This window comes from Acipenser ruthenus, chromosome 4 (genome assembly GCF_902713425.1).
Source record: "Acipenser ruthenus chromosome 4, fAciRut3.2 maternal haplotype, whole genome shotgun sequence".
Taxonomy (NCBI): Eukaryota; Metazoa; Chordata; class Actinopteri; order Acipenseriformes; family Acipenseridae; genus Acipenser; species Acipenser ruthenus.
In genome coordinates, this window is record NC_081192.1 from 69,690,913 (window position 1) to 69,718,089 (window position 27,177).

Here is a 27,177-nt window from a genome sequence, read left to right on the forward strand (position 1 = left end):
CAGTCGACACATCGATATTAATGATATAATATAAAAACGAACTAAACAGAAAAAGATTATATTTCCAGTTTCTAATTAAAACAACGATGCGTAGGTGTGGCGTGTTATCAGCCATTTTGGGTTGTTTGTTCCTACGGGCTCTGTTTTTCAGACCAGCGAGAGAGAAACACATCGCAGGAACTGAGAAGACAGACCAACGAGCAAAAACATAGTTTTATTAATTCATTGTAGTATGGGTCCGCCAGGGAGCAGAAACTGCTGTGTAACATTTGAAAGAATGGAGGATTTTGGCTGGTTGGTCAATTTATCTTGACATGGCTTATTGGAGGGTGGGGGCCAACGTTTAAACGAAGAAGAAAAAAAGCAGAAGTAAAACTATCTAAAAACAAGAAAGCAAAAAAAGAACTGAGTCGACTTTTCAATGATAATTTAAGAAAGGATATCATTGATTTATAACCTGTAGCCATGGCGTTACTATAAGAGGTTACAAAATGACGAAATGTACTGAAGTTAAGTTTAAAATACCGGAACTAGACAGAATGTAAAAGGCGGAGAACCAGGCATTACTCCCAGGCCATGATTACGTTGCGTAGTACGGGGAGATAAGATGTAGTTGTATAGTCTCAAAAGACTCGTAACAACCTCCACTAAATTTACGAGTACTAAGATAATAGTAATGCTAACGAACTCAGAAATGACTTCTCGGTTTTTTTCCGTTTCCTCTGTTGGTGCCATCTGTGTTTGTTTGGCATGTGCTTGCATCTGCCTTGGTCATTTCTACCCATCCTTTAATTACATGTTCATAAAATAGTCACTTAAGTACAAATAAGTAACACCAGCCATGAATGAGGTTGGGAGAAGCCAAACGTGTGTACCTATTTTATATTTGGTAGCGGTTGTGTAGGGATGGATTTGGCAGCACCCTTTCAAGTTCTTGTCATTTGCATTTGTAAAAATAAATCGCAGTTTGGTTTGACTTTTATTTTTCGGTTAGTTTAGGTCCCACTTATTGTTTATTTGGACCTTTTGTTGTACAAGTGACATCTTTTTGGTGGACTGTTGCATTCAATTGTAGTTTGTCTACATATAACTATGAAAAATAATATATATTTAAATAAGCTCAACCCTCCGTATATTTTCACCATGACTGGAAAAATGACTTAAATTATTTAAGTCCTGTCCTTTAGAAGTAGAATAGGACTTATGTAGTGTAAGATACATTCTTACTTCTAGTTTCTGAAGAAACTTGCCCCGTGTTAGATTTTTTTTTTTTCAAAAGTAAATGAATAAAAACAGCAAACACCACCAGTAATTCACAATGGGGGACCCAAACTCCCGAAAAAAACAAACTATGAACCGACTTCGTGCTCAGCTTAGGAAGAAAAAGGAATCGCTAGCTGATCAGTTTGATTTCAAGATGTACATTGCCTTTGTGTTCAAGGATAAGGTGAGTAATCAACAAGAGGTGCTTGACACCTCACAGTTCCTTTTAAAATACCGATTCCTTTGTGTTGTATGAAGAACTGTTAACCTTGTTTACACTGGTATACCATACCTGAGTAGGGACCTACATCCAAGTTACTGGTCTATATTGGTTCTTCTGACATTTCAGTTTTTTTCCTCTTTGTTTTAGTGCTGTTAATTTCCAGCACAAGTAAGTGAATTATGTTTTTGATGGTCTCAACACTTATGTTGGTGGATAAAAAATGTGCAATTAAAGGCCTTGGTTTAAGTAGCAGAGTATTCAGGTCAGACTTCTGGTGTGATTGCAGCATGAAAAGAGATGCAGTATGGGAGATTCTCCCCTAGACTGTAGCTTGTCCCTTGTCCTTCAATGAGAATTGGCAAAATACATTTTTAAATGGCCTGTTTTAGGTACAATGGAATAACAGCTGATTTATAAAACCCCTTCTAGCATCCTTAAACAATCACTTTGTGGCAACCTTATTATGATCCTCTGGTACTGTACTTGGGTAATTCAAATACAACCCAATTCTCCAATGTGTTTCCAGTGAAGGACTCTAAAGTTTCACTGTAGGACTTTAACATGTTTTAAGCAATAGTTGTTTTGTGTGGTGTTTGGATGAGTGCAGTAATAAGCTCTTGAGTTTCATATTGACAGACACTCCTGATCACATTTGCTTCATCTGTTACAGAAGAAAAAGTCTGCTCTTTTTGAAGTAGCTGAAGTGGTACCAGTTATGACCAATAACTACGAAGAGAATATTCTTAAGGGTGTGCGGGATTGCAGCTACTCTTTGGAAAGTTCCTTGGAGCTTCTGCAGAAGGATGTTGTGCAGTTGCACGCACCCCGCTATCAGTCCATGCGCAGAGTAAGCTCTCTTTGTACTGTCTATTTTTCTGTCGTTTGTTTCTGATGGGTGAAAATTTACTCTGGTCACTGTGTTACCTGAAAAACAGTTTAAGCCAACAGTTCATACCAGAAACAAAGGTGTGATTGCTGAACAATAATGTATGCCATTGTGCCTCATTTCACAAAATAAATTAATGTAATACAGGTATAACTCGCATTATAACTATTCTGAGTGAGAGTCAAACACCTTTTTTCCATATTGTATGCCATTTTTGAGCAATCTGAACCTCCTAACATATATGTTTTAAAATACAAAAGCAAAACTGTAATTGAAGGCTTTAGTTTTTATAAGGTAATACCCAAAGTGCTATGCCATTTCCCTGAGATGGATGGTATTGTTGACCAAAAGCAAAGTTGTTGTCTTACTGTGTATACATACCTCTTATGGGAATAATAATCCTAGATTTTCATTTAGTGTATTTGCTGCATTTCAGGGATACCCCACAGATAAAATGATACTCCATAGCTTTATAATGAGAAAATGGCAATTAATGTAACTTACTTACCAATAAGTTGGTATTTTGTTATTAATCAAGAAATAAAAGGCAACATTTTAATAACAAATTCAACCCAATTCATAGTACAGCTCTTGTCCTGTTGCAGGATGTCATAGGTTGCACCCAGGAGATGGACTTCATCCTTTGGCCTCGTAATGATATCGAGAAAATAGTCTGTCTCCTGTTCTCCAGGTGGAAGGGATCTGATGATGAGCCCTTTAGGCTTGTTCAGGTACTGCTACTTTCAGTTCATGTTTTCAATATATTGTTTGCTTTCCAGTTGCCATACCCCACCTGTCACTATAACCCTGCTCCAAATGTATTCATGCACTCTACAGAGCATTAGATTGAGCTCTCCACAGGAAGCAAGTTCTGACACCCAGGGGAGGGTCAGTGCTGCTGATAGGGCTAATTTACCATTACAAGCGAAACAGTGGAAGAAACATCTCCTGTAATTTGTGTTGATTGCTGTGAATCTTAGTAGGGATGTGCATTTGGTACATTTTTATGAACTTTTTAAATGCTATGCAGTTGTCAGCTTTTGAATGTTTTAAACCATATCTACATGCGCACACACACTATTTATATTACATTATGATGTATACTGATAGCCCTGATTAGTATTTTCTAAGCAAAGAAACCCTAAATAAGCAAATAAAGTTTTAACATAGCAAAGACTTAACTACAAAGTTATTAAACAAAAAAAAAGTATTTGTTTGGTTAATATATGGGCATTAGTTGATTAACCAGTGGATTCATCTGTGCACATTTCTAGTAAAGGTAACGATCATATAGCAGCTGTCCTGCATTTAATACTAAAGTATCAATAGAATCTTTTGGTCTTTTTTAAAAGCATTTGTATTGTTGTTTTTGTGTCTTCTGCAAATGTATCTTTGTATTTGTGTCTTCTGCAAATGTATCTTTGTATTTGTACTGCACTATTGATGTACCTGTGCTGGACATGTGGGCACAAAGTCAATAAAACACACACAGACACATACAAACACACAGACACATACACACACACACAAACATACAAACAAACATACAAACACACACACACATACAAACAAACGGAAGATGATTCAGAGTTGGAGGCCGAGCCACAATACATGCCTTGTTTAAATTTAAAGCAAATTTTTAAAATTGTTGATACTTGTGTTGGAATATTGTTTCAGAATTGTATAATTTAACAAAAATAATATATTAAAGGGGTTAATGTGTTGTGAAGCAAAGCACCACTAAGTTAAAGTAAGTTATTGCTTTTCTTATGTAAATATCTGTTAACGTGTGTGTTATTATATTCTGTTTTGGAAGACTTTGATATCGCTTTTTACAGTAGCATTTTACAATTTTTTTCTTTTTGGTTTTTCGTAGGCCAAGTTTGAATTTCATCATGGAGACTATGAAAAGCAGTTTCTGCATGCACTGAGTCGGAAGGACAAGGCAGGAATTGTCATGAACAACCCTAGCCAGTCGCTGTTCCTCTTTATCGACAGACAGCACTTGCAGGTAAACGGATAACCCCCAACACAACTAATATAGAGCATTCCCATTACGAAATTAATGAACTACATAAAGGATGCCTGGTCATTTTGTAAACAAGGGGTTATTTGCTTTCAGTTCTGTAAAGATGCATAGATCTACATACATTAATCTTATCAGTCTATTCAGGCATATGAACCTGTAACTGGACCATAAAGAAAGATGGCCCCCTCACCCAAGATTCGTTTTAGTTTAGTAGTTTAGCTTATTGAGTTTGTGCCTAATAGTCCCAGGTCCACTATTGGAGTTTTGCATTGGATGGTTACTTGAAATTTCCCTCACTACTGTTGTTCCCTCAAAATATTTGTGTAATGGGGGAGAGGGTCACATCAGCAGAACCGCATGATATGTTTAATAGTGAAATGTCTTCAGTAATAATTCAAGTATAAAAGCCTTGTTGATGGATTTCTGAAGGATTTTTAAATATTATTAAAATAGCCCTCTGTAAAAGCCCTTATGCCCAATTATACAATGGTGCTTAGGCCCAAAAGCCTGTGTAACCACATCAGTTTTGTTGTACCAACAGTAGGTAAGCCACTGTCTCTTAATCCCATCTGTTTTTGCCTCACAGACTCCAAAAAACAAGGCCACAGTTTTCAAGTTATGCAGCATCTGCCTGTACCTGCCGCAGGACCAGCTGACCCAGTGGGGGGTGGGAAGCATTGAGGACCACCTCCATCCCTACATGCCAGACTAGGATCTGGGCGAGCAAAACAGGGAAGAACCCAGAAAATGACAACAGCAAATTCTCACTTTCTCATCTCCAAAGTTTAGAAGACAAGTGAACTCGTGCTTGGAACACTCATGTTAACAATTCTCATTCATCCTGGATCTAACATTTTATGATTCATTTTATTTTTTGTTGCTATTTGTTTAGGTTTTTAAACCCATTTGCATCTCCAAACTTTCTTTTTTTTCCTGCATGAACATTGTGGTTTGAAAGGCTGCTTTTTGCAGTAGCATTATTTTCGCAGAAATTAGAAAATTAAGGAACTCTCTACACACAACAGGAACGTGAAATCTTAAGGTGGTCTTATTTTTTGCTGGTCATGTATGCTTGTCAAAAGCAGTACAGTCTAAATGTCAGTATTTACACAGGATGATGGATGAATCATAGCAGAGAAATCGCATAGGAGTGAAGGCCTACAAGCAAAACAGGTGTTTAACTATAGCATCTTATAAGTCCTGCAAATGCAGAGAAACACGAGCAGCTAAAATGAGTTGGGAAGATATTTGGGGTTCAGAGATTTCTGTTCAATGTAGGCACTGTGGCCTTTTTTTGCTGAGCCATTTTTGAGTTTGCTGATACTTTTTGTTGGATCTCTTTCCCTGAATTGCTGTACAAGCGTCTAAAAGATTTGTTTTAAGACTTGCACAGGTTATCGAAAGGTATATTCTAGAAAAGACCAGAGATAAAGGTAGCGAAGATCATAATTCTGGTGCAATATTGTTGTAATGCAAAGTTCTAACTGCAAAACTGAGCTTAAGACAATGTTTTCAATGCATACATTCACATTAATTGTTACCATGCAAGAAGGTTATGCATAACATTCTAGCTACTGAAAACATATGTAGAGATTTATATGTGGGGGAAATGCATTTACAAAAAACCTGAGGTACCAAGCAATTATACACTGTGGTCAAAAAAATGTGAGTTTAGATTTAAGAATTATATTTTGACATGCAAAGCTGTAACAGTGTTAATTGTTGCAGTGCTTTGTTGGGCTGGGTCTTTTGTAAGCTGGCTTTACTGGGAATAAAAGCACGAAATCATTAGCAAATTAAAGTGTCTTCTCTGTTATAAATTTGAAAATATAGTAATTTGAAATAAAGGGTAAACCTAATGTGTTTCTAAATTGACTGACTGGTTCTGTACATTTATTTCCTATGTTTATTAACCAAGGGACAGTAACAAGGGATTATAAATATTTTAATAACATGTCTCTTGTTCCAAAAAAGTCAGAAGTCCCTTATTTCTAATGTTATGTAGGTGACCTCATATCCACTTATATTTGGGAGAGGTTTACCTATTTAGTTAATAGTGTTTCTATGAAAACTGTTTCTTGGGCAGAAGGTTTAAGGACTTTTTTAGGGCTTGAAGTTTTCAGGTTTTAATTTTGATCACATGACGTCCCTTTTAATCTTACTTTGAGCTGATTCTGTTTTTTAATTAAACACAGAAGCAGTAGTTCATTTACAAAACAATTTCATTTGTTTTTACCTTGATATCTTGACTGATTTTATTTAGCTTATCAAATAGACGTGACAAATTACATTAATTGCTGATTCTAATTGCATTTAATTCTTGCATTTGCCAAGTTTATCGTTGTGCTTTTGTTATTTTCACTCATTTAACAGAGTTGTCGTGACAGATTTTCTTTTCAGCATGGAATACACAGTACAGAGTGTACACTGATAGCAAGTCCATCATTTTAAAATCTCCCTTGATTTTTATAGCAAAAAAAACCCTTTAAACAGTCTTATTTAGTAATTTTCTCTATTTGGATGCAGAGACAGCTTAACAACTAATTTAATATTTAAAGGGACGGGGTAGAGATTTGGAAAATAAAAACCAAGAAGTTCAAGCCCTAAGGATTGTGCATAAAATCAGCAAAGAATAGGGTCATAATAGCTTCAGCAGGAGGCAAACAAGAGCAGGAAACTGTTGGTATTGTGGCAAGATGTTTTGGCTTCCGCGCAGTCAAAGTGATAAAGTCCTTGGAGGAATAACATTGTGAAAATGAGTCATTCATGCAGTCTTAAATATGGAAGCAACTAACTGCTGATCATCGCCTGTTTATCAAAGTCTGACTTAGATTGCAATGTTTGTTGCAACATTTTGTGAACAGATGTTTCTGTGAATAACTTTACCATTCTTGACTGCAAGAAGAGTTGAATATAATAAACCACATTTGCATAACAAATTAATCATTCATGTGAAAGACAAGTGTGTGATAAAAATACAATTAGCACTGATGACATGTATTGCATCATGTAAAGAAGATATTTTGGTAATCTGATCATCTTTCCACCTGTTTGGGATCATAAAATAGGACAGTCACTAATCATCACTCCATAATAAGACATGTCATACTTTGTGCTGCATCAAATATGCCATCAGGGATAGTTGTTGAAAAAATATGGAGTACCATGTTGTAACCATGGTGTTGGACTTGAGAGACAGCCAAGACATGGTCAAAATGGACAAATGAGAAAATATCACAGTAATGAAAGAGACATGTTCTAAAAGCACTACTTACTGATGAAACACTTCACATTGAGGCACAAGCCCTGCTCTACAAAATCTTTAACTCCAAGTGGACGACAATGATTATTTTAGACAAACGGAGGTAAATAAATAAACAACTTTGTAGGGCTGCAACAAAGTGTACATTTTGACCTTCAAAGGTTCGAACCTTCGATAATACTCATTTGCATAATTTTCTGGTGATGTCACCATAGCTACTTGTTTATATTTGATTGAAAATCCTATTATTTTACAGGTAATCCATATAAATGGAATAAAACATTCACATGCAGTTTAAAAATACGTTATATAGAACAGTAATCATGTTTTTATAATTAAAAAAATACACATTGTTTATTTACACGTAATTGAAGATGTTTGCAATACGTACAGTAAGTTTGCAATCCACAACTGCAGCGGACTGAGGCAAAACAAAGCTTTATTTAACAGTCACCGTTCCAAGCATGTTATCAGTCACATTTTACTACTATTACTACTAATAATAATATGAACTTCCGCTTGTCAAGTGACCCCAGAGATCGATTATACCTCCATGATATGAGTCGCTTGCATAGTTTGCATTTAACTTTTTTTTTGGTCGTTTGGACATTTAACAAAAAAATAAACAGCAGAGGGGTTTTGAGGCATTACTTTCAATACAGCTTACGCTATACAACGCTTTGCTGTCGAGATGGAGAATGAATAAATTAAAGGTTTGCTTCTGGATAACACAAGCTGGAGCGGGGAGGGGCGGACGATGCTCAGTTTTCTAAATTAAAATGATTAGTGTTATCGTATATTTTGTATGTTTCAAACATATTCTACCGTAGCCCTTCCCTTACACTGTCTTGTACACTAGGTGTTCAGTACATATTTTACTGAAGCACTAAAAAAAAACCGTACTGCCCCAGTGCTTTGGATACTATACCCTGCTCCATACAGCGGCACCATATAGAGTTGCTACGTATAACGATTTGGTAGCGGATTTTAATACAACAACTTTTGTTTACGTAATATGCATTATACAAATCAAAACATCACATTTTGTATGTGATTGACATTTAATGTGTGATTTATAGTGTTCATATATTGTTAAACAGTTTCTGTTAACGGAAAAAAAAAACAGTGCGTCAATGGTGTGTGACAAACCTTCGAAGGTTTAAAATAAACTTTGAATCCCTGGCTAGCGAACAAACCTTCGAACACAGCCCTACAACTTTGTAGTACAATAGTGGTAATGGCATTGCTGTGGTGTGTTCCTTGGCAAAAATGTAACTCCCTCGTTCAAATAATGCTTTTGACCTCAGGTTTCAGGCTTTATTGAATCGGGATTTCCATCATAACCTTGTAACACCACACCAGTGCCATTATCCCTTAAATTTAGCCCTTAGGAGGATAACTAATATACATTTTCTTCTGTTTGGCAGGGCCATCCCTGATGACATCAATGATATATTTTGATGAATACACCATTTTTAAGTAAGAACAGTATAAAATGCAGAAGTCTTGTAGTTACCCAGGAGACAGGATACAAAGTAAAAATGTGAACATTTCCTTTGCCAAAAGTTTCTTGGCAGACACACAAGAACATAAGTAACACTTTCATACTGACAAGTTTTTGTATTTTTATTTGTTTTTAAGAATTTAGACTTTACATTCAGGCTAGCAGATATTGCAGAAATATACACATTAATTGATTCCTTTGATATTTACAGCCGTATTGTAAAAGATCTGATGCTTTATCGGTATAACAAATGTTATGTTTTAATTGAATGAGCCATTGGCATATTATTTATTTATTTATTTATTTTTATTTCTTAGCAGACGCCCTTATCCAGGGCGACTTACAATTGTTACAAGATATCACATTATTTTTTTTCATACAATTACCCATTTATACAGTTGGGTTTTTACTGGAGCAATTTAGGTAAAGTACCTTGCTCAAGGGTACAGCAGCAGTGTCCCCTACCAGGGACTGAACCCACAACCCTCTGGTCAAGAGTCCAGAGCCCTAACCACTACGCCACACTGCTGCCCATATTAGTTTCCTAGGTGCTTTGTATGTCGTCCTTGAGCAATGAGTTTTCCAGTAGCTTTGCTGGTCACATCTACAGTAGTAAAAGCAAGAGTTTTGCCTTGTTTCAGAACCTGTGCCGTAATAAGAACATCTTCACCGATCTTTGCTGCATTCATGTACCTGGTAAATGGTACAAATAAAAACCACAGTGAAGCAAATTGTACTTACATTTAAAATTATATAGTATGACTAAAACTCTGATGACAAATGTTTCAACTAGTCTTCAAGACACTGATGTTTGCCACCAAAGTTTATTTTAGTATTACTACATATATTATCACAGTGTTTCTATAGTTATGGATTAAATAAAAAAAAAATGATGCAAGTTATATGGCAGTAGATTGTGTTTTTATAAAGGTTTCTTAGTTATTTTATAACAATGGTTTTGTATTAGAATAACAATTATGAGAAAACAGCCAAACCACAATTGCCTTCTTTCCCCTTTTTATTCTAGGTGGAAATGTGTCTGCAAGTCAAGTGACTGATTTGCATGTTTAGCCTCTTGATTCCACAGCAGTGCACCAGCAACATGCCTTGTGGCTATACACTGGAATAAGCAAAATGGCTAAAATGTACAATTTTAAAAACATTTTCTTCTGAATTGAAATACTTTCCGAGACCCAACCAAACCCTTTAAGAAGTTAATTTACTTACAATCAATCAATCAATAAATAAATAAATAAATAAATAAATAAATTGTTGGCTCAATCTGTAGCTTTTGTTCTACTTATTTCAACTGTTTATTTCCACCCAGCATATTACTTTCTGTGAAGCTCCCATTCATAATCATAGTTTCCCCCAAATGTATAGGTAATTTAAAATGAATAAAAGATGGTTCTGGGAATATTTTTCGTTTATTCTGCGTTTATTCAAATGCAAACATTTCAAATACAATGTTTAAGATAAATTAATGCCGCCTGGTACCTTTGATGTATGTCATGTGGTCTGACTGCAGCTAAAACAGCTAAAACTACTGCACATTACAAGATAAACATGCTTAAGCTGTCCATTGAAAGTGGTGTGAAAAGTGCTCACGTTATATTCATGTCCACACTGACACCTGGGGCTCCACGCTCTGTGTACAGCAATGCTGTTGTTGAAATCACATCTACCAGGGTTGCAGTCAAGCCCCCATGCAGCGTGCCTCCACGGTTTGTGTGCTCCTCTTCCACTTTCAGTTCACAAACCACCTTTCCAGGGCTAGCTGAAACAAGATCCACCTAAATATACAAATAAAAGTACTGAAGTCACTGTATATAAAATATTCGATTGTTTCAGTAATGAAATAGAAGCCAGAGTAAAAAAAACAGATATTTGCAAGAAGCAGGGCATTGTTCCGTAACCAACTAATGGTGGAATGAAATGCCATGATTTTTAAGGGAGGCACCATCTCTTGCTGCTTTTAAAGTAACATTAAAACATTTTTATAATTTAGCATATGTATTTTAAAAGGGACAATTTATCATCCTATGTTTCTTATTTTTGTCACTGCTTTTTACAGCAAGAATTAAAATGACTAACTATTTTAAGGTATGTAATTTAAAGGGGTATTTTATCATATTTTTTTTTTACTATTTCTCTAAATTGTTTTGTATATTTTATTCATGTTTGAAGTTATTTTCTTTTTATCTGTAAAATGCTTTGAAATGATTTAGAACGAAAAGCGCTACATAAGAAAGACTGAGTGACTGAAGGTGGAAAACCAATTCAACAATTTAAAAGCCTTGCAGACTGGTCACATCAAGTCAGTACACTGAACCTCTATTTTAAACAACACTGCTGACTGCAAAATTAAAGGAGAATCATACAGAACAGCACAGGTAAGACGCCCTGCGACAATACCCAAGTTAATACTTTTTAATGCCTGAAACCATGAAAGTAACTTTTTACAGTTTTAAAATATAACCGTGTGGAAGTTAGAACCTAGCACTCGGCTATCATAATTCAGAAGCGGGGATCGGACATTTTTAAAAGCCAGATAAATAGATCAGGGAGTGATGATTTTACTGTATTTGTCAGGATTATAAATTGACATGATACAGCATTTTCTGTAACAGCAGCATATTTCAAATCATTAATACTGTGAAGGCACTGTTCACAATGATGCGTATCCCATTGTTTTTCATAGTTACCACACTTTTACCTACATGGTATCAGAAATAACTTGGTGATTCTTATCACAGCTTCTGTGTCAACACATACAGGTGATTCCACTGTGACACAGCATATGTGTCAAGAAGTACATGTGATTATATGGTGACACAGATGCTGTGTTACAATATAATCACCTGGGCTGGGTTGCACCAGCTATGCAAGTTCATTCCTAAATTGGAACGTAAAATCTCTACTAAATCCTTAGTTGTTACTAGTTTATAACTAAGCACTATTATTTCAGTTGACACGTACTTAAGACAATACTTTGTTAGTTTATCATTAAGTCGTGACGTCATCGCTGCCCGGTAGCCAATTAGAAGTGAGGATATTTCAGAGGGCTTGGTCAGTGATATAGATCGAAACTCCCACTGAAGAAACACGTACCTTAAACTACCAAAAATAAACTTCATGGGAATGTTAAGAATGTTTAGTTTTAGAGATTAATTGATTAAAATTAAATCAGTGCCGTTTTGTGAATCGGGATGCTGCGAGGGCAAACTATTATATATATATATATATATATATATATATATATATATATATATATATATATATATACACACACATCCACGTGTGTGTTATGACAGACAAGCTGACAAGACAGCTGTGACAGACAGAAGACAGCTAATTCAAGAATATTTTGTACTGGGAATCGCAGGTCTGTCATTATATCCATACATATACTGTATATGGTATAAAATACTGACATTTAAAACCAAGTTTTAGGAGAGTTTATAAATTATTAATCAGTATAACTTTGATTATGTTAACGTTCTGCGTCTCTGAGCCATTACGGATAATAAATATACATATTTAATTATACATTAAAATGTAACCCTGGTGAAAAAATCCTATAGGAAATTTTATAGGAATGCTTCAGAAATTGAAATAATTTCTATTGGATCATATAGCAACTTTAAAATTATTCCTATAACATTTGTATTATCCTATTAAATCCTGTAAGAAACTTTAGAATGTAATAGGATTTAATGAAAAAAAAACATTGTAGCCAACAATATTGTTCTATAATTAGAGGGTGTATGCGGTCTCGCAGGATTCGGGGAGGGGCATTCACAGGATGGATCACATATATAAAAATCACAAGGTCTGCACCGTGGCTAAAGTTAGCTAACAAAAACTTTGTTAAGTGAACGTGAACTCGTCTAGGTTCTAAATTCCACGCGGTTAAAATATATACGGTAAAGTAGTTAGTTAGTAACAGCACAGGCTGTACATCCTGAGGAAAATGGTATACATCCTGTACATTTAACAATTCATATAATACATTATGAATCACCTAAAAACAGCATACACGTACAAAACACGTCGTCATACTGTATACCAGACAAATATACCAATATATACCACAATAACCCAATATAAACATTTAAAAATGATTTCTCAGTCTTCATTACCTTACTTAATACTCGATCAAAGCCAGGACAATCAACCATCGCTCTCATTAACTGTTTAAGACAGTTTAGAGACTTGGCACCCATGATGTAAATGTGATGTAAATTATTATTATTATCAAAATAAACAATTAAAACCGATACTGCAAAGCTTTCTTCAAAATACCGAACATCTATATCAACCTTCAAATCGCAGAGCCCACTGTCTTTTTAATACTTAATGCAACCACTGTTTGAAAATTTGGTTCCGCTTTGGGATCAAACATTACAACTTTTGGAAAACAAGCATAAACTGCATGGTTTATCTGTAATAAATAATATAGTCAATATAAAGCACTTTACTATATTTATATATAATTTAAAGCGGCCTTTCTGTGGCAAGCCTGCCTATTATTCCAAAGCTAGTCATTATAACATTTTATAAAACAACCAGTAAATCTAGCACACATATATTAGTATGTGACTAATAAAGTTAGTATTGGCACTAAATGTCAATACATTTAAAGAGCAGTAATGAAAGTCTAGGTCCAAAGATCCTTTACACTGCTCGTGGACGTAGAGTGTCAACTCGGCTCCAATTGAGAGGGACACACTGTAGAAACACGTCATCTTGTTGCTGCTGACTTTTGGTTTGGTTCGGTTTCAGGAATCAGAAGGGAAAAGTTAGATACTGTTTTTATTATTACATTTTAACTAAAGTTAACAAAACAAATGGAAGATACTGAAGACCAAATGCAGCAATCGGAATTGGCTGTGGTGGAAGAGAGGAACCGCATGTGCGATGAATTTGCCTCCATAACGAGCACAGATAATGCTGTGGCACAAGGATACCTCGCTGAAAACGACTGGGATATAGAAGTATGTGCTTTGCTAGTTGCATTTCCACTTAAATAATATTTAAAAATACATGTTTTTTTTGTTTTGTTTTGTTGTTTTTTTGGGGGGGGGGGGGGGGGTAATCAATTTAAATAATTGTACAGTAAAGTTAACAATCTATTGGGTAAACAGGCAGGGTCAATTGCAATGCACTTTTGAATTTAGTACGGATCTGGGGTAAACAGCGTACTACGTGCAGTACTTCCTAGTACGGTACTATATGAGGATCACCTCCAGTTAATCCCAGACTTTTACCAATTGAATACCAAATTGCAGTGTAAAAATGCACTGTGCTAATTTGTGGATCAGACCTCGGGATTAAAACGGATTCATCCACGAAAGTGTAGTTCTACAGTCAGCACTCATATCCAACACTATAAAATTTGGACTTAAAAAGTTAAGACTCAGTGATTGTTAAACGTGTGTGACGCATAACTGATTATTTCATTTTTGGCCCGTTGCAACCCTTGTCCGTTTTTTTCAGGGAACACAAAGTCTGCAGTACATGCAATCATAAACACCTGACAACTGAAAGGGGATGCTAATGGAATATGTATAATACGCCAAACTAGAAGAGAGTTATGTGACTGAGCACTGTAAATAACGAGGGCAGGATAAACAGGAATTTGGATTAGGCACTTGATAAACTGCCCCCAAATTAAAAGGTTATAAGGAAGCGACATTCTGATATAATTGTTTAATGGTGGAATACTTCTGCTGTTTTCATTTGGATTAAAAATGTTGTTATTTCATGATAACAGTACAGTTTGGATAAGAACATGTCATAAAGTTTTAAAAAGGATGTTGTATTCTCAGGGTTAGTAAATATTGAAATTTATATTTGTGGTAAACTATATTGGTACTTTTTATGATTATAACACCATATATGTACGTATTTAATATTATACAAAAAAAAAACAAGAATGCTGAAAACAGTTTTCAAAGAAACACTTTAAAATATCTTGGGGTGAATGGGAGCTCCCAAGTGGCGCATACAGTAAAAGCACTCGCGTAGAGTTTGCGCCCTATAGTCTGGACGGGAGCTCCCAGGGGGCGGCGCACAGTTGGCCAAGTGAGTTTATTCTGAATACAAGGGCGGTAAAACGTGACTGGCGTTTATCTGGGTAACTGATATCCAAGTGTTGACTGTATTGAAATACATTTACAGTAGATTCCGGTTATTAGCAACCCTGATAAGACAACTTTAGGTTATTAATAGCGTTTTCCCAGGAACCAATCCCGTCCCATAGACTTTAATGTTAATGAGATTCTGATACAGTATTAGCAACTGCACATCGCTTATTGACACTTTATTACTAGTTGCCAGTGCTACAGAGCGCACTTGCATGATTTATGCACATACTTCATGCAGCTTAACACACTGACTTGTCAACTGCGTATTTCTGGCGCACTGAGGCAGAATCGTGGCTTTGAAACTGGCTACGAAGCTGCACGCAAAATTGAGAAGGATTTACAGCGGGAGGTGGTACGTTGTAAAAAGCAGACAACGAATATTACACAGTGGGTTCATTTGTTCCGCTAGCACCAGATCTCATTCGCTACATTTTTGTGTCGTAGTTTACTGTTTCACACACACACCAAATGCAGTTATTAATTAACCCCTCAATTACACTATATACATACACGTTTTTCTTTACAGCTAAACAAAATATATACTGTAAACAGGGCCAGAAAGTGGTACATCGTCAGAATGTGGTATGCGCACCAGAACATGACCCGTGTAAGGTCAGAAAATGGTACGCCTGTATTTCAAGTCTTCTAGCATGTGCCAGTTTTTTCTTTTTTCATTTTTCAATATTACACTGATAGCAGTAAAATGTGAAGCAAGAAAGTATTGAATAGGTTACTGGTGTATGCTTGCTTTAAATATATACATTTCAGAACCGTTAGTTGTGTTCATAAGTTGCTCCAGACCTTAACATTGAGCTAAAACAATATGCAGATTTAAGCTAATGGAAACTGCATTATTTTCATGTGATTGTGTTCCCCATTTAAACAGATGGATAGAATATATATAATAATTGTATTAAATGAGGTGTATATGCATGCTGCCTGTGTGCACTGCATACCAAGGACTGAACATTGGATATGTTATGTTGGCGATAGTTAGGTAATAAAGTTTGGAGATCAAATAGTGTTTGCAGTATACCTATTCACTCTATGTAGGAATGTTACCATGGAAGTGTAAGCAATCTTAATATATACAGTTGACCCTGGCTCTAATGGTTTGTGCAACAAAGTGCCATTAGTTTTTCATCAGGAAAGTCATGTGGGTATATTTCCTGACTCCCCTCACCTCACATGAGATGTCATAAACGTGACTGAGGCGGGTCATCGAAATTTGACACCAAATCAAATTGACCTCCTTCTTGACCTTTTCAGGATCTTTCACTTTATGAAGCCTAATAAACATGTTGACCGCCCACTGAACTTCACTGCAGTACAAAATACCAAAACACTATGAAAACACTGATAAAATATTTCAATTACACACATTTATAATATACACCATAAAGCCAAAGACAGTATCAGTTGTGAGAATTATTGTAAAAATATGCAGAATGTTAAAATGTTTGCACAGCTACAGTATACTGTACTGCATCCCTATGATAACAAAATACCCTGTGTGGACCACATGGAGAATTGCTGAGAACTACACTACTACGTCCGTTTGCAAGAAACAGGCTCGGGGAGTCTCCTCATCGGAATAAAAACAGCATGCCACAAATACATTAAAGGCAATTATTGGATTATTGGATTTGACTTTTGTTTAAACAACATTCGTTTCAGTACACTCAGAGCACATTGCATTTGTAAAACGCAGTTAGTTTTCAGTATAAGTAAAATAAACAATAAATTACTTCTTGAAACTTCGGGTCTCCATAAAGCAATTTTCTCTGTAGAACGGCATAATAGATCAAACAAATGCAATTTACCTTTGATCACTCCATACTATGCGAAAGAGCATGTTTGGATAGGATTCTTCAGTGTGATGCCAGTTACCCTGGAGCTAAACATCACAGGAGCGGTGCTTCGTGCACAATGCTGATTTCTTGTTTTCATTTTGTAATTGTTTGCCGCCCCCCTAAATCTGATAGTGTAAGGATTATTGTCCAACACGTAGCACAACAATAACAATCCATGACGAGCAGCAATTAACACCAGACAGAAGGATAACTACATCATCATATGGAAGGAAACGCGAATTGATGTAGACACATATGGATCACATTAGTTTACTGTAAAGCTAAGCCTTAGTTGGTGCTTATCTTGGCGAGAGCCGAGTTCAAATCAGCATGAAGTTTTAACATCTACTGTCGTGTAATGGAAATCATGATGCGGTACAGAACAGAAAAGTCAGAGCACTTGTTATGTGATTTAGAGGACAGATCTCAAACCCCAGTGCACTAGAGTGGCCATTTTGAAAACAGCTTTGAAACAGACTCCAGTTGTAAGTGTAGAAAGTTGTCAGGATGTTAACAATGAAAAGAGAAATTACAGGTACGTTAATTAAATTGTTGTAGCAAAATGTGGGGACGTATAATGGTATATTTTTTGTAACACCACTACTTATTCTTTAAGATTCAGTATGGCACTGGACACATCTCTTCTAACTTCTTCTTTTCCATCCTTAGAGGGCAGTACATTCTTTTTTTGAAGCTGACGTTGAGACAATCCCTTGTGATATATCCCCAGAGCTGGATTCGAACAAGAAAAGCAATATGAAGTGCGGATCAGAGCCTCTCGTTTGGTGAGGACCACTTTATATTTTACTGTACTGAATGTGTTTAAATGGACGACAGTGGGGTAACAAATGGGTTATAGATCAGTAACTTACAATCAATCATCATGCTTAACTTATGACAAATAATTTTCATTTTATGTTGCCATGTGATGCTCGGTTATTCAGCCCAGTATTTAGGCAGACATTATTTTATCTATCTATCTATCTATCTATCTATCTATCTATCTATCTATCTATCTATCTATCTATATCTTGACATATATTTGCTAAGACTTTCAAAGTACAATACAAGAAAACTAAACTTAGGCTACAACTTAGTTTCAGGCAGAAGTTAAATTATTATTATTATTATTATTATTATTATTATTATTATTATTATTATTATTATTATTATTATTAATGCCTATGACCGGGTCTTTCGTCACTTGCATGGGTAGTCTCTGTTTAGCAAAACAGAGAGACAACTGGGGGTGGAGTTGAAACGCCGGCACAGGCACGCAGGATTTATTAACAAAAACAGAAAAGAAAGTAAAGGTGGTCATGTGACGTTACCAGCCATGGTAACGCACAGAGGACACATACAGCAAGCTGTACAAAAGGCAAAATAAAACACAGTACAAAAACTACAAATAAAAGGTGCCCCAGTGGGCGAGCGCTAGCCTTAAAACGAGGCGTCTCGCTCCAGGAACCGGCTACACTACGTAACCCTCGCTATACATCACATGGGATCACAATCCCCTAACTAACCTACTCACGAGCCGGTATTCATACAACGACTCGTGCTGCTTCATACGGCCTTGGCTGGGCATTGCCTTCACAAGCACCGCTTGCAGTCTCAGGGTTGCGTAGCTGTCGTTCCTGCAGAGCAGACCCTCTCCTCCCGAGTATACGCCGCTCCCCTCTGGCATGGCGTTGCAGTCGCCTCGAACCATCTCCCACGGATGCTTTTGAAGCTGACGGACACTCGATCAAGACCCGCCCACCTGCTGATTGAGGTCCAGCCCAGCCAATCACCTGCTGCCCTTCCCCTCAACCAAGCCTAGCAGGCAGCAAGTCTCAATCAAGCGCCCGTCTGTAAAACAATAATTCAATTAAACAAATCAACTCCAAAACGACACACAATAAACCCATTTCCCCATACAAATAATATCCACACTAAATACACACGTGCAGGGCAATCGCCCTGCTACAATGCCATATTGTAAGTTCTTCCAAATAGGGCATATCAATGCTAATGCATTCCACTTTGTACACATTAAGCACTGGAACAAAAGCTTTGTAAAATGTATTTGTCTTTCTTTAATTTTAAGCCATATAAGCTTGGACCTTCTGTCCAGTAAAACTACTCAGCAATGTCACTTTTCCTGTAGTTGGGGAACCACCATACCCGTTTTAGTCAACAGGAATGAAGCCTCTAAACATCTCTTGTTTTGAAAATCAAAATCTCCTCATTTTGTATTGATTCCTAAATGCATTTGTGTGAATAATTTACTGAATATTACAGTATACCATTTTTGAAATCCAGTATTAGGCCCAGCACAGAAGTTGTTGTTGCTTTGAACATCATCTGATTTAAAAGGAATTTCTTTTTGATCTACAGTATTGACCTGACTGAAGAAGAGCCAGCCAGTGGAAGTAGTAGTACAGTTGAGGGTGGTGGTTCTAAAGTCCAGACCGAGCCAGAGGATAACAGCAGGTTTTCAGTATTGACCTGGAACATCGATGGACTTGACATTACAAACCCACTTGAACGTGCCAGGGGGATATGTTCATACATAGCACTGTAAGTCCTGTATGTGTCACATTATTGTTTACAAAGGATAGCAAAGTACAAAGTAGTAACTCTTCTTTGAAAATAACAATTTATGGGACATGCATGGGTGAAAGTGATCAATGGTCATTTTGACTGAAACTCCTGGGGCAAAACCTTTTGACGAGGGGTCTGCATAGGCTACCCAAAGCTCTGGGGTTGTACATGCTCTCAGATGCATTCTGAGGCATTTCGGACCACTTTCAGAAGCAAATTTGAACTAGACCTTGTAGAAAACGAAATTCAGAAATGACTTCTTACAACTTGTCATTTTACGAGATGGATCAACCTGATAAATCACACATGAGGATAGTTAACAAACATAGTTTTTGAAATGTTACTGATCAAATTAGAACCCCGTTTATTTTCTAACTAAGCATTACTTAAAATGAAAAACTGTAATAAAATAAATAGGTACATGTGCATGCAAAACTGTAAAAACGAATGTATTTGTTAATTTAAAACTAAAGTAACAAATATTTTCTCTGCGTGTGTCACTCGGTACAGCACTGAATCCAGGGTGAGCTGCAGCAGCCTGCTGCTTTGCAGTTTTCTGATCGAAATGTTTTTGCCAAAGCGCTGTTCAAGATGACCTCTCCTGATATTTTCCCTGGTGCATTCCATGTACAAAACGAAGGAATTGGTGGCTGCCAGGTCCAGTAGAGAACAACAGGCTTGTATATTTAAAAAAAATTGAATATTATAGGTTATATTCAAACACCGTCAGGGTATTTAATACATGTATTAAAATGTAAAAGTGAAGAACGGACAACCGCATATCTTTCACATCTGCAGAGTAATTTAAAATTTTAAAAGTGAAAACTGTCAAAATGACTGCCGTGGTGGGAGCATTGACTGCCCTTTACAATATTCTTTTTTTTTCTTTTTAAATATACAGGCCTGTTCTCTACTGGACCTGCCAGCCACCAATTCCTTCGTTTTGTACAAGGAATGCACCGGGGAAAATATCAGTAGGAGAGATTTCATCTTGAAGCTAGCCACAGCGCTTCATCAGAAACATTTCGATCAGAAAACTGCAAAGCAGCAGGCTGCAGCAGCTCAAGCTGGATTCAGTTCTACACCGAGTGACACACACAGAGAAAACATGTTACATTCGTTTTAAATTACAAAATACATTCGTTTTTACTGTTTTGTATGTACCTGTTTACACACTAGTTTATTTTGAAATGTTTTTATTATAGTTTTTTGATTTTTTGAAGTAGTGCTTTAATTTAAATACAACGTTTACGCTGTGCAGATGTTTGATACGATGTGCTTGACTAAAACCTTTGAGTTGTATCCGATAGTTTGTCTTTGATTTTAATGTTGATGTTTAAAATGTAACCGTCATAATGACTGCCTGCGGCGGTTTTAGGTATGAGTATAACCGCGGCATTTAAAGGGACATCTGATGTGGACGTGTGCACATTCTTTCCAGTTTTTAAAAACTCAGGTCCTTTCTATTTCTTTTTTAATAAGTGTTCTAATTTGAATACAAGTTGTGCCTTTTTGTTTAACTATTATGCACAACAGTGTTTTTAGTTATTGGATCTTCTGTTAAACTACTGTTTGTTCTTTATTTTGAAAAATAAAACGTCAATGCATCGATTATCGTTGACAAATGCCGATACGATAGTCGAATACGAAATTAGGGTGCCGATTGCACCATTAGTTATTTGTATATTTTGTTTAACGTAATGTTTTTTGCTCCAGTGGTTAAATAAAAGGGCTTGTAACCACGAGGTCCCCGGTTCAAATCCCACCTCAGCAACTGACTCATTGTGTGACCCTGAGCAAGTCACTTAACCTCCTTGTGCTCCGTCTTTCGGGTGAGACGTAATTGTAAGTGACTGCAGCTGATGCATAGTTCCACACCCTAGTCTCTGTAAGTCGCCTTGGATAAAGGCGTCTGCTAAATAAACAAATAATATTAATAGCCTGTAAAAAGTGTAACGCTTTCAATAGCTGACTTATCTAGTTAAAAAAACACCCCTGTTCCTGATCAAACACATTCAATCACATTTGAATCGCATTTAAAATAACAATCCATAATAAGAATCAGCAGTTACTAATTTAACAATTAACACATTTCTCCATTTTAATTGAGAAACCAAAACAAAGGAGAAAAAATCTGAAAAAAGGAGAACTGACAGGCAGGGGGCAGTAGCGTTTTAAACGGTGTCATTCTCTCTCTGTTTACTTTGGGCAATTTAAGTACTCGGAAATAAATATTGATGGCGGACCGCTGTAAAACTTTCCGTATTATTATCACCTAAGGTGATGGTCATAAGATTAATTCATCCAATGAAAGACAGTTCAAAGTAGTTTTATGAGAAAATGAGGCATCACAGTCCCGCCCCCAAATTTTGTTTTCAGATTGATTGTTCAAACAAGCTTTATATAGATGAAAAAGACGAGACTGGCAAAAATAAACCAAAACAGTTTTCTTGTTAATTTCATATAACACGCACGTCTGTAAAACTGAGTAAGGGTATTTTATTTTTTTATTTTTTTTCAGTTACATTTCAGACGGACTTGCCAAGGCGACCCCCTCCCCGGCCCAGCTGTGGACTCGCATTTGTTCATAAGGACCAGTCATTAACTTATATTTAAATTATCTATATTTTTAGCAATTTTTCCTACACTTGGTTAGAACACAAACACTGTGCCTATTCTCTTTCACAATAGTGTATAAGTAGATATGAACATGATATTTCATTGTTTGCTAAAGTTTTTCCAATTTCTTCTTTTAGGTATAGCCCCGATGTGGTGTTTCTTCAAGAAGTTGTACCGCCGTATTTGTCCTATCTGAAAAAAAGAGCAGTCAGTTACACAATCGTTGAAGGTAAACCTATTCAGCATACTTTTAGAAAAAATGGTAATAATGGTAATAAAATGGTAATAAGAAGTAATAATGATTTCAGTTGGTGGATTAGGCTTTTTTGAAGTCAAAGAGAATTACAGCTGGAAAACAATACAGAACAAAACATACACAAGTGGTGCTGCAATTATTCAAGTCTGTCTGTCTGTCATATCTATCTATCTATCTATCTAATCTTCTGCGCTATTGTGCATTCACCTGTGTTCAGAAACTGTATTGTTTCAGTCATCACATCCACATTGAACAAATGTGGTATTTCTTTTATACTGGGGGCCATGTTTGAGTCCTTGTGAGGCTACAGGTGTGCTGTACATTTTTATGAATCCCTTAGCTGACGTAACTGGAGTATTTTTGAGCCATACCAAGTTGTTCTTTAAAGAGCCTGAACATGACACTGTTTTTTTTGTGGTTCCTTTTTGTAGGAAATGAGGATTGCTATTTTACTGCAGTAATGTTGAAGAAGTCTCGAGTTAAACTCCTAAAGACAGAAATAATTCCTTTCCCTTCTACGTCAATGATGAGGAATCTGCTAACCGTGCAGGTAGGGCAACATTGTAAATGCAAACAATGCATATGCCTTTCTGGAATTAAAAACAGCCTGTTGTTAGAAGATGTCTTTGCCATTTAAAGTTCCCATTTTTACAGGGCAGGTGGCACAGGTGGCTAATTTACAAGGCTTTAATGCCTAGAGTGAATGTTAGTCAATAAGACCAAGTCTGCTTTGTTGAGTATCAATATATGTTTTATTGAGATCCTGCCTTAATATATTAAAGTAGTTTAGCTGTAATTCCCTTTTACAAAGTTGCAAATAAATGGTGTTCAATTTAATCATGTTTGACATTAAATATTTAACTTGACCTGTATTTGTTATATTCACAGGCCAGTTTTTGTGGCATTGAGTTGCACTTAATGACATCCCATTTGGAAAGCACTAAAAACCATTCAGGCGAAAGAATTAACCAACTGAAGACAGTATTGACAAAAATCAAAGAAGCACCTGAGACATCTATAGTGATATTTGGAGGTGACACCAACCTGAGGGACCAAGAGGTTAGCTTAACTTCAGTCTTTACTTACTATGTTTCCATTATAACCTTAATCAAACAAACACATGCTTGCTGCAGTAAGCTGTAATAATATTTGCTGTGATGTCTGAACTGGAACTTTACTGTTTCTGCAGTAACAGTTTTTGTATCACCATGGACTTGAGTGGCATATATCAACATAGGAGTGAAAAACTAAAGGGTTCAATAACGGATGAATAAAGAAAAACAAATAATTAACGACTATTATAGCTCTTAAACATCTCGTTACAAAAAAAGCAAAAAACTAAGTTTTGAAAGCTTTGAGCCATGCTTAAGATACAGTATTTGAAAGTATATATTAATGCTGTTGCAATCAGTATTGTTTATAGTGATGTATAAAATAAATGTGGCATTCAACCTTTTTAAAATGAGTGGAATTTCATGGATTAAATTCTATTTCCTTTCATTCCAATTCAAATTCCAATTCTGTATCCTGAAGATATTTTCAATTCAAATTCCAATTGTTGAATTGAATTGAAGTTTACCAACACATTCGGAATTGACCCCAAGCCTGGCTTTAACAGCAACACCCTAAAATGCACAGACTCTGCAAACTTGCACAGAAGTATTTGTTCAAACCAGCAACACGTTCTGCATCTGACAGAATTTTCAGTACGTGTGGTAACGTTGTTACATGCAACTCTTCAGATAAAAATATGAATATTTATATGTATGTGTAAAGAATACTCTTAGCAATTTTTCTGCACAGCTTGAGTTCGTATGTGATCAAGCTTCTTGTACTTCGTTGGTTCCCAGTGTCTCAGTGGTCAATTGTGAATATACTGCATGCGATAGCTAGAGAATGGATCATAGAAATGCCTTTACCTAACCTACCAATCTACCTATCTGTCAACTGAAACTTTGGAAGGTAAATTTATGTAATAAATACAATATTCAATTTATATTGCTGATGCAAGGTGATCAATACAGAATGCAATAGTATTGTTTTTTTATTTGCATTATTGCAGTATTGGTACAGTTTTAAACATATTTTTTTACTTTTTTTTTTGTTTGTTTGTTTTTAAATTTTCTGGGAGCGTTATCAGGCGACTAGTAAAGGGAGAGCACAAAAAGAGTGAGACAGTAACGTTTATAGAAAACTAGAACAACTGCAACAGCCTTGTACTAGTGGGAGGAGACTCGGTGAACACAGTGCTAGATAACTACATCGAGAGTAGCAACTTCCCAGACTATAATATTATTAAGGCAGGACTAAATGGCTGCGAAAAAGACATTACTGGATTTTTTTCAGGTGGAAAATATTGAAAGTAAAGTTTTTCTTGCAAGATCAAGTTTTTGTACATTAATTAAAATGTAAGGCTGTAGTTAATGCATACCGCATAAGTTAGCATTAAGTATGTGCAGTATTTATTGAAAGTACTCATGACGTCAAGGTAATGTTGGATTATACTGTAACAAACCCTATATTTGTCAGCTACTGGATTAACAAACCGATAGTGTGCTGCTGCTACCACTTTTTTTTTGTACCATAAACACATGCGATTAGTAATCAAACAAAGTAATATTCAACATAAAGTAATATGTGAATAACATACAAATCAACAGCATGTAGCTTGCAAAATAAACCTCCACCACAGGTTAATGAGTAGTGATCCACGTACACAGGTTCAACAATGTGCATTGATTTAAAATGAAGTGTCGTTAAGAGTCTTTTACTTGTTGACGCTTTAACAATATAAATCAAGTGACGTGGTTACATTAATCAGACGTTAAAAATCATTTTGCGACCTGGTTCTTATTTTGCCCCTTTTGAAAATCATGCTGATAGTATCTAAATTACTCAATGACTCAGAACCTTATCTGGTGTGCTGGTTAGATGTAAGACTAAAACTTGATACTGATGACAAACGTGAGTTTTTGGCAAAATACGTATTAAAAAATAAAAGAAAGAAAAACAAACCTTGATCAGATTGTTCAAATATTGTAATATATATATGTATAGTCTTGAACATCTGAAATATGATATATTTTTTAGGTATGTTGGCCTCCCCTACAGTCATGATAACATTGCAGGCATTTTTGGGAGTAAAATTAAAATACTTTGTTTATTGAAATGGAGAGGATTATCTTTTTAGGACGACCAAGGTATATAAGCATGGTGTCGAAGTTGGTTAAAACCACAAAGCCCCACTCTTAACATTTCCTGGAGGATGAGGGTATATGCATGTAATATATATTTATTTCTTCACAGGTTGCTAAAATTGGAGGTTTACCCAGCAACGTGTGTGATATTTGGGAGTACCTTGGAAAACCTGAGCACTGCAGATATACCTGGGATACGAAAACAAACCACAACCTGCAGGTAAACTACGTTAGCAGGATGCGCTTTGATCGTGTATTCTTTCGAGCATCGAAAGGTGGGGGTCAGATCATTCCACAGAACATGGACCTCATAGGACTAGAAAAGCTAGACTGTGGCAAATTCCCCAGTGATCACTGGGGGATCTACTGTGATTTTAGGGTTGTATTATAAAGCGAAAAATGTAATTTTAAGTGTATAAAAATAAAGTTGCTTTTATGTGTTATGTCAGTATACATAATTATGCCTTTAAAAATTACTTTGAAATACCAGAAAATAAATGTCTTTGAAGTTTGACATGATTGTTAATCTATTGTACCTGTTTAGACCCGCTTTTATATTTTCATTCCTAGAAATTTGAATTAATGCACTTTACAGCATATTTTTAGCATTTTATACTGTCCTAATGTTGGTTGATACCAGCTTAGAACAAATCCGCCTTTGTATATAGGGTGACTTGACAGGTTCCTGGACATGCCAGGGAAATGTAAGAGGTGTAGAGCAATGATCCTTGGCAAGACAAGCATATATGTACCTCCACACTTATATGCCTCTTTTGCTTCCATCTCATCTCAGCTTTCTGTAGAGCAGATACATGCTTTCATTAGACCTCTTTTCCTCTCATAGCAGTCCAGTGCAGTCCACCCTAGTAATGGTGTTGAGTCTCAGTGCCTGGGATCAACCTTCACTTTGTTGTATTGTAAATATGTAATGTTCTGTTTAATCATTAAACCAAAATGTTCACTTTACTATTTGTCCTGCCTTTATCTGAATACCTCTATTGTACACTGTGACAGACTATTCAAAACACCTACACTGTAAAAAATTTTTTTTAAATGAAACAAACAAATTTTAGTGTTGACGTTATTTGTTTAGACTATAGTTCAAACACACAAAAAACACACAAATGAACATGACAGTGTAAAGTATATAAATACTAAAATGTACTGATGATGTGTTGCTTAAGATTTCTGTTTAATTCTTCGAACAGTTGATGTACTAAGTCTCAAAAATTTTAAAAGGCATGTTAACACAGGATAATTGTCAATTGCAGTATTTTAATGACACAATACTAGTGGGATACTTCTTGCCATGTTAAAGTAGTTTTGGGGTAACCAGCCTGCATGTAAAAA

The 27,177-nt window shown here is 36.0% G+C and overlaps 3 protein-coding genes across 3 annotated transcripts; 2 read left to right on the top strand and 1 right to left on the bottom strand.

Annotated features, from left to right (window-relative positions):
* Positions 1–103: 103 nt before the first annotated feature.
* Positions 104–6,276, top strand: c4h6orf62 (chromosome 4 C6orf62 homolog). The gene is made up of 5 exons (XM_034000674.3): positions 104–1,447; positions 2,157–2,333; positions 2,978–3,103; positions 4,249–4,383; positions 4,988–6,276. The coding sequence occupies exons 1-5, from the start codon at positions 1,319–1,321 to the stop codon at positions 5,111–5,113; spliced, it is 693 nt and encodes a 230-aa protein (XP_033856565.1). The 5' UTR covers positions 104–1,318; the 3' UTR covers positions 5,114–6,276.
* Positions 6,277–9,274: 2,998 nt separating this feature from the next.
* On the bottom strand, positions 9,275–13,531 carry acot13 (acyl-CoA thioesterase 13). The gene is made up of 3 exons (XM_034000967.3): positions 13,310–13,531; positions 10,776–10,960; positions 9,275–9,860 (listed from the first exon to the last, which is right to left on the bottom strand). The coding sequence occupies exons 1-3, from the start codon at positions 13,391–13,393 to the stop codon at positions 9,704–9,706; spliced, it is 426 nt and encodes a 141-aa protein (XP_033856858.3). The 5' UTR covers positions 13,394–13,531; the 3' UTR covers positions 9,275–9,703.
* A 313-nt stretch (positions 13,532–13,844) lies between these two features.
* tdp2b (tyrosyl-DNA phosphodiesterase 2b) lies at positions 13,845–26,793 on the top strand. The gene is made up of 7 exons (XM_033999112.3): positions 13,845–14,164; positions 17,839–17,954; positions 19,549–19,731; positions 22,512–22,603; positions 23,062–23,180; positions 23,519–23,689; positions 25,937–26,793. The coding sequence occupies exons 1-7, from the start codon at positions 14,018–14,020 to the stop codon at positions 26,216–26,218; spliced, it is 1,110 nt and encodes a 369-aa protein (XP_033855003.3). The 5' UTR covers positions 13,845–14,017; the 3' UTR covers positions 26,219–26,793.
* Positions 26,794–27,177: the final 384 nt, after the last annotated feature.

Coding starts and splice junctions, on each gene's coding strand:
- tdp2b (XM_033999112.3), top strand. CDS start 14,018: ATGGAAGATACTGAAGACCAAATGCAGCAATCGGAATTGGCTGTGGTG. Junction 17,955..19,548: donor GGATCAGAGCCTCTCGTTTG/GTGAGGACCACT, acceptor TTTGATCTACAG/TATTGACCTGACTGAAGAAG. Junction 23,690..25,936: donor CCAACCTGAGGGACCAAGAG/GTTAGCTTAACT, acceptor ATTTCTTCACAG/GTTGCTAAAATTGGAGGTTT.
- acot13 (XM_034000967.3), bottom strand. CDS start 13,393: ATGGGTGCCAAGTCTCTAAACTGTCTTAAACAGTTAATGAGAGCGATG. Junction 10,961..13,309: donor TTGATCGAGTATTAAGTAAG/GTAATGAAGACT, acceptor TTGTATATTTAG/GTGGATCTTGTTTCAGCTAG. Junction 9,861..10,775: donor AGTGTGGACATGAATATAAC/GTGAGCACTTTT, acceptor ACCATTTACCAG/GTACATGAATGCAGCAAAGA.
- c4h6orf62 (XM_034000674.3), top strand. CDS start 1,319: ATGGGGGACCCAAACTCCCGAAAAAAACAAACTATGAACCGACTTCGT. Junction 2,334..2,977: donor GCTATCAGTCCATGCGCAGA/GTAAGCTCTCTT, acceptor GTCCTGTTGCAG/GATGTCATAGGTTGCACCCA. Junction 3,104..4,248: donor AGCCCTTTAGGCTTGTTCAG/GTACTGCTACTT, acceptor GGTTTTTCGTAG/GCCAAGTTTGAATTTCATCA.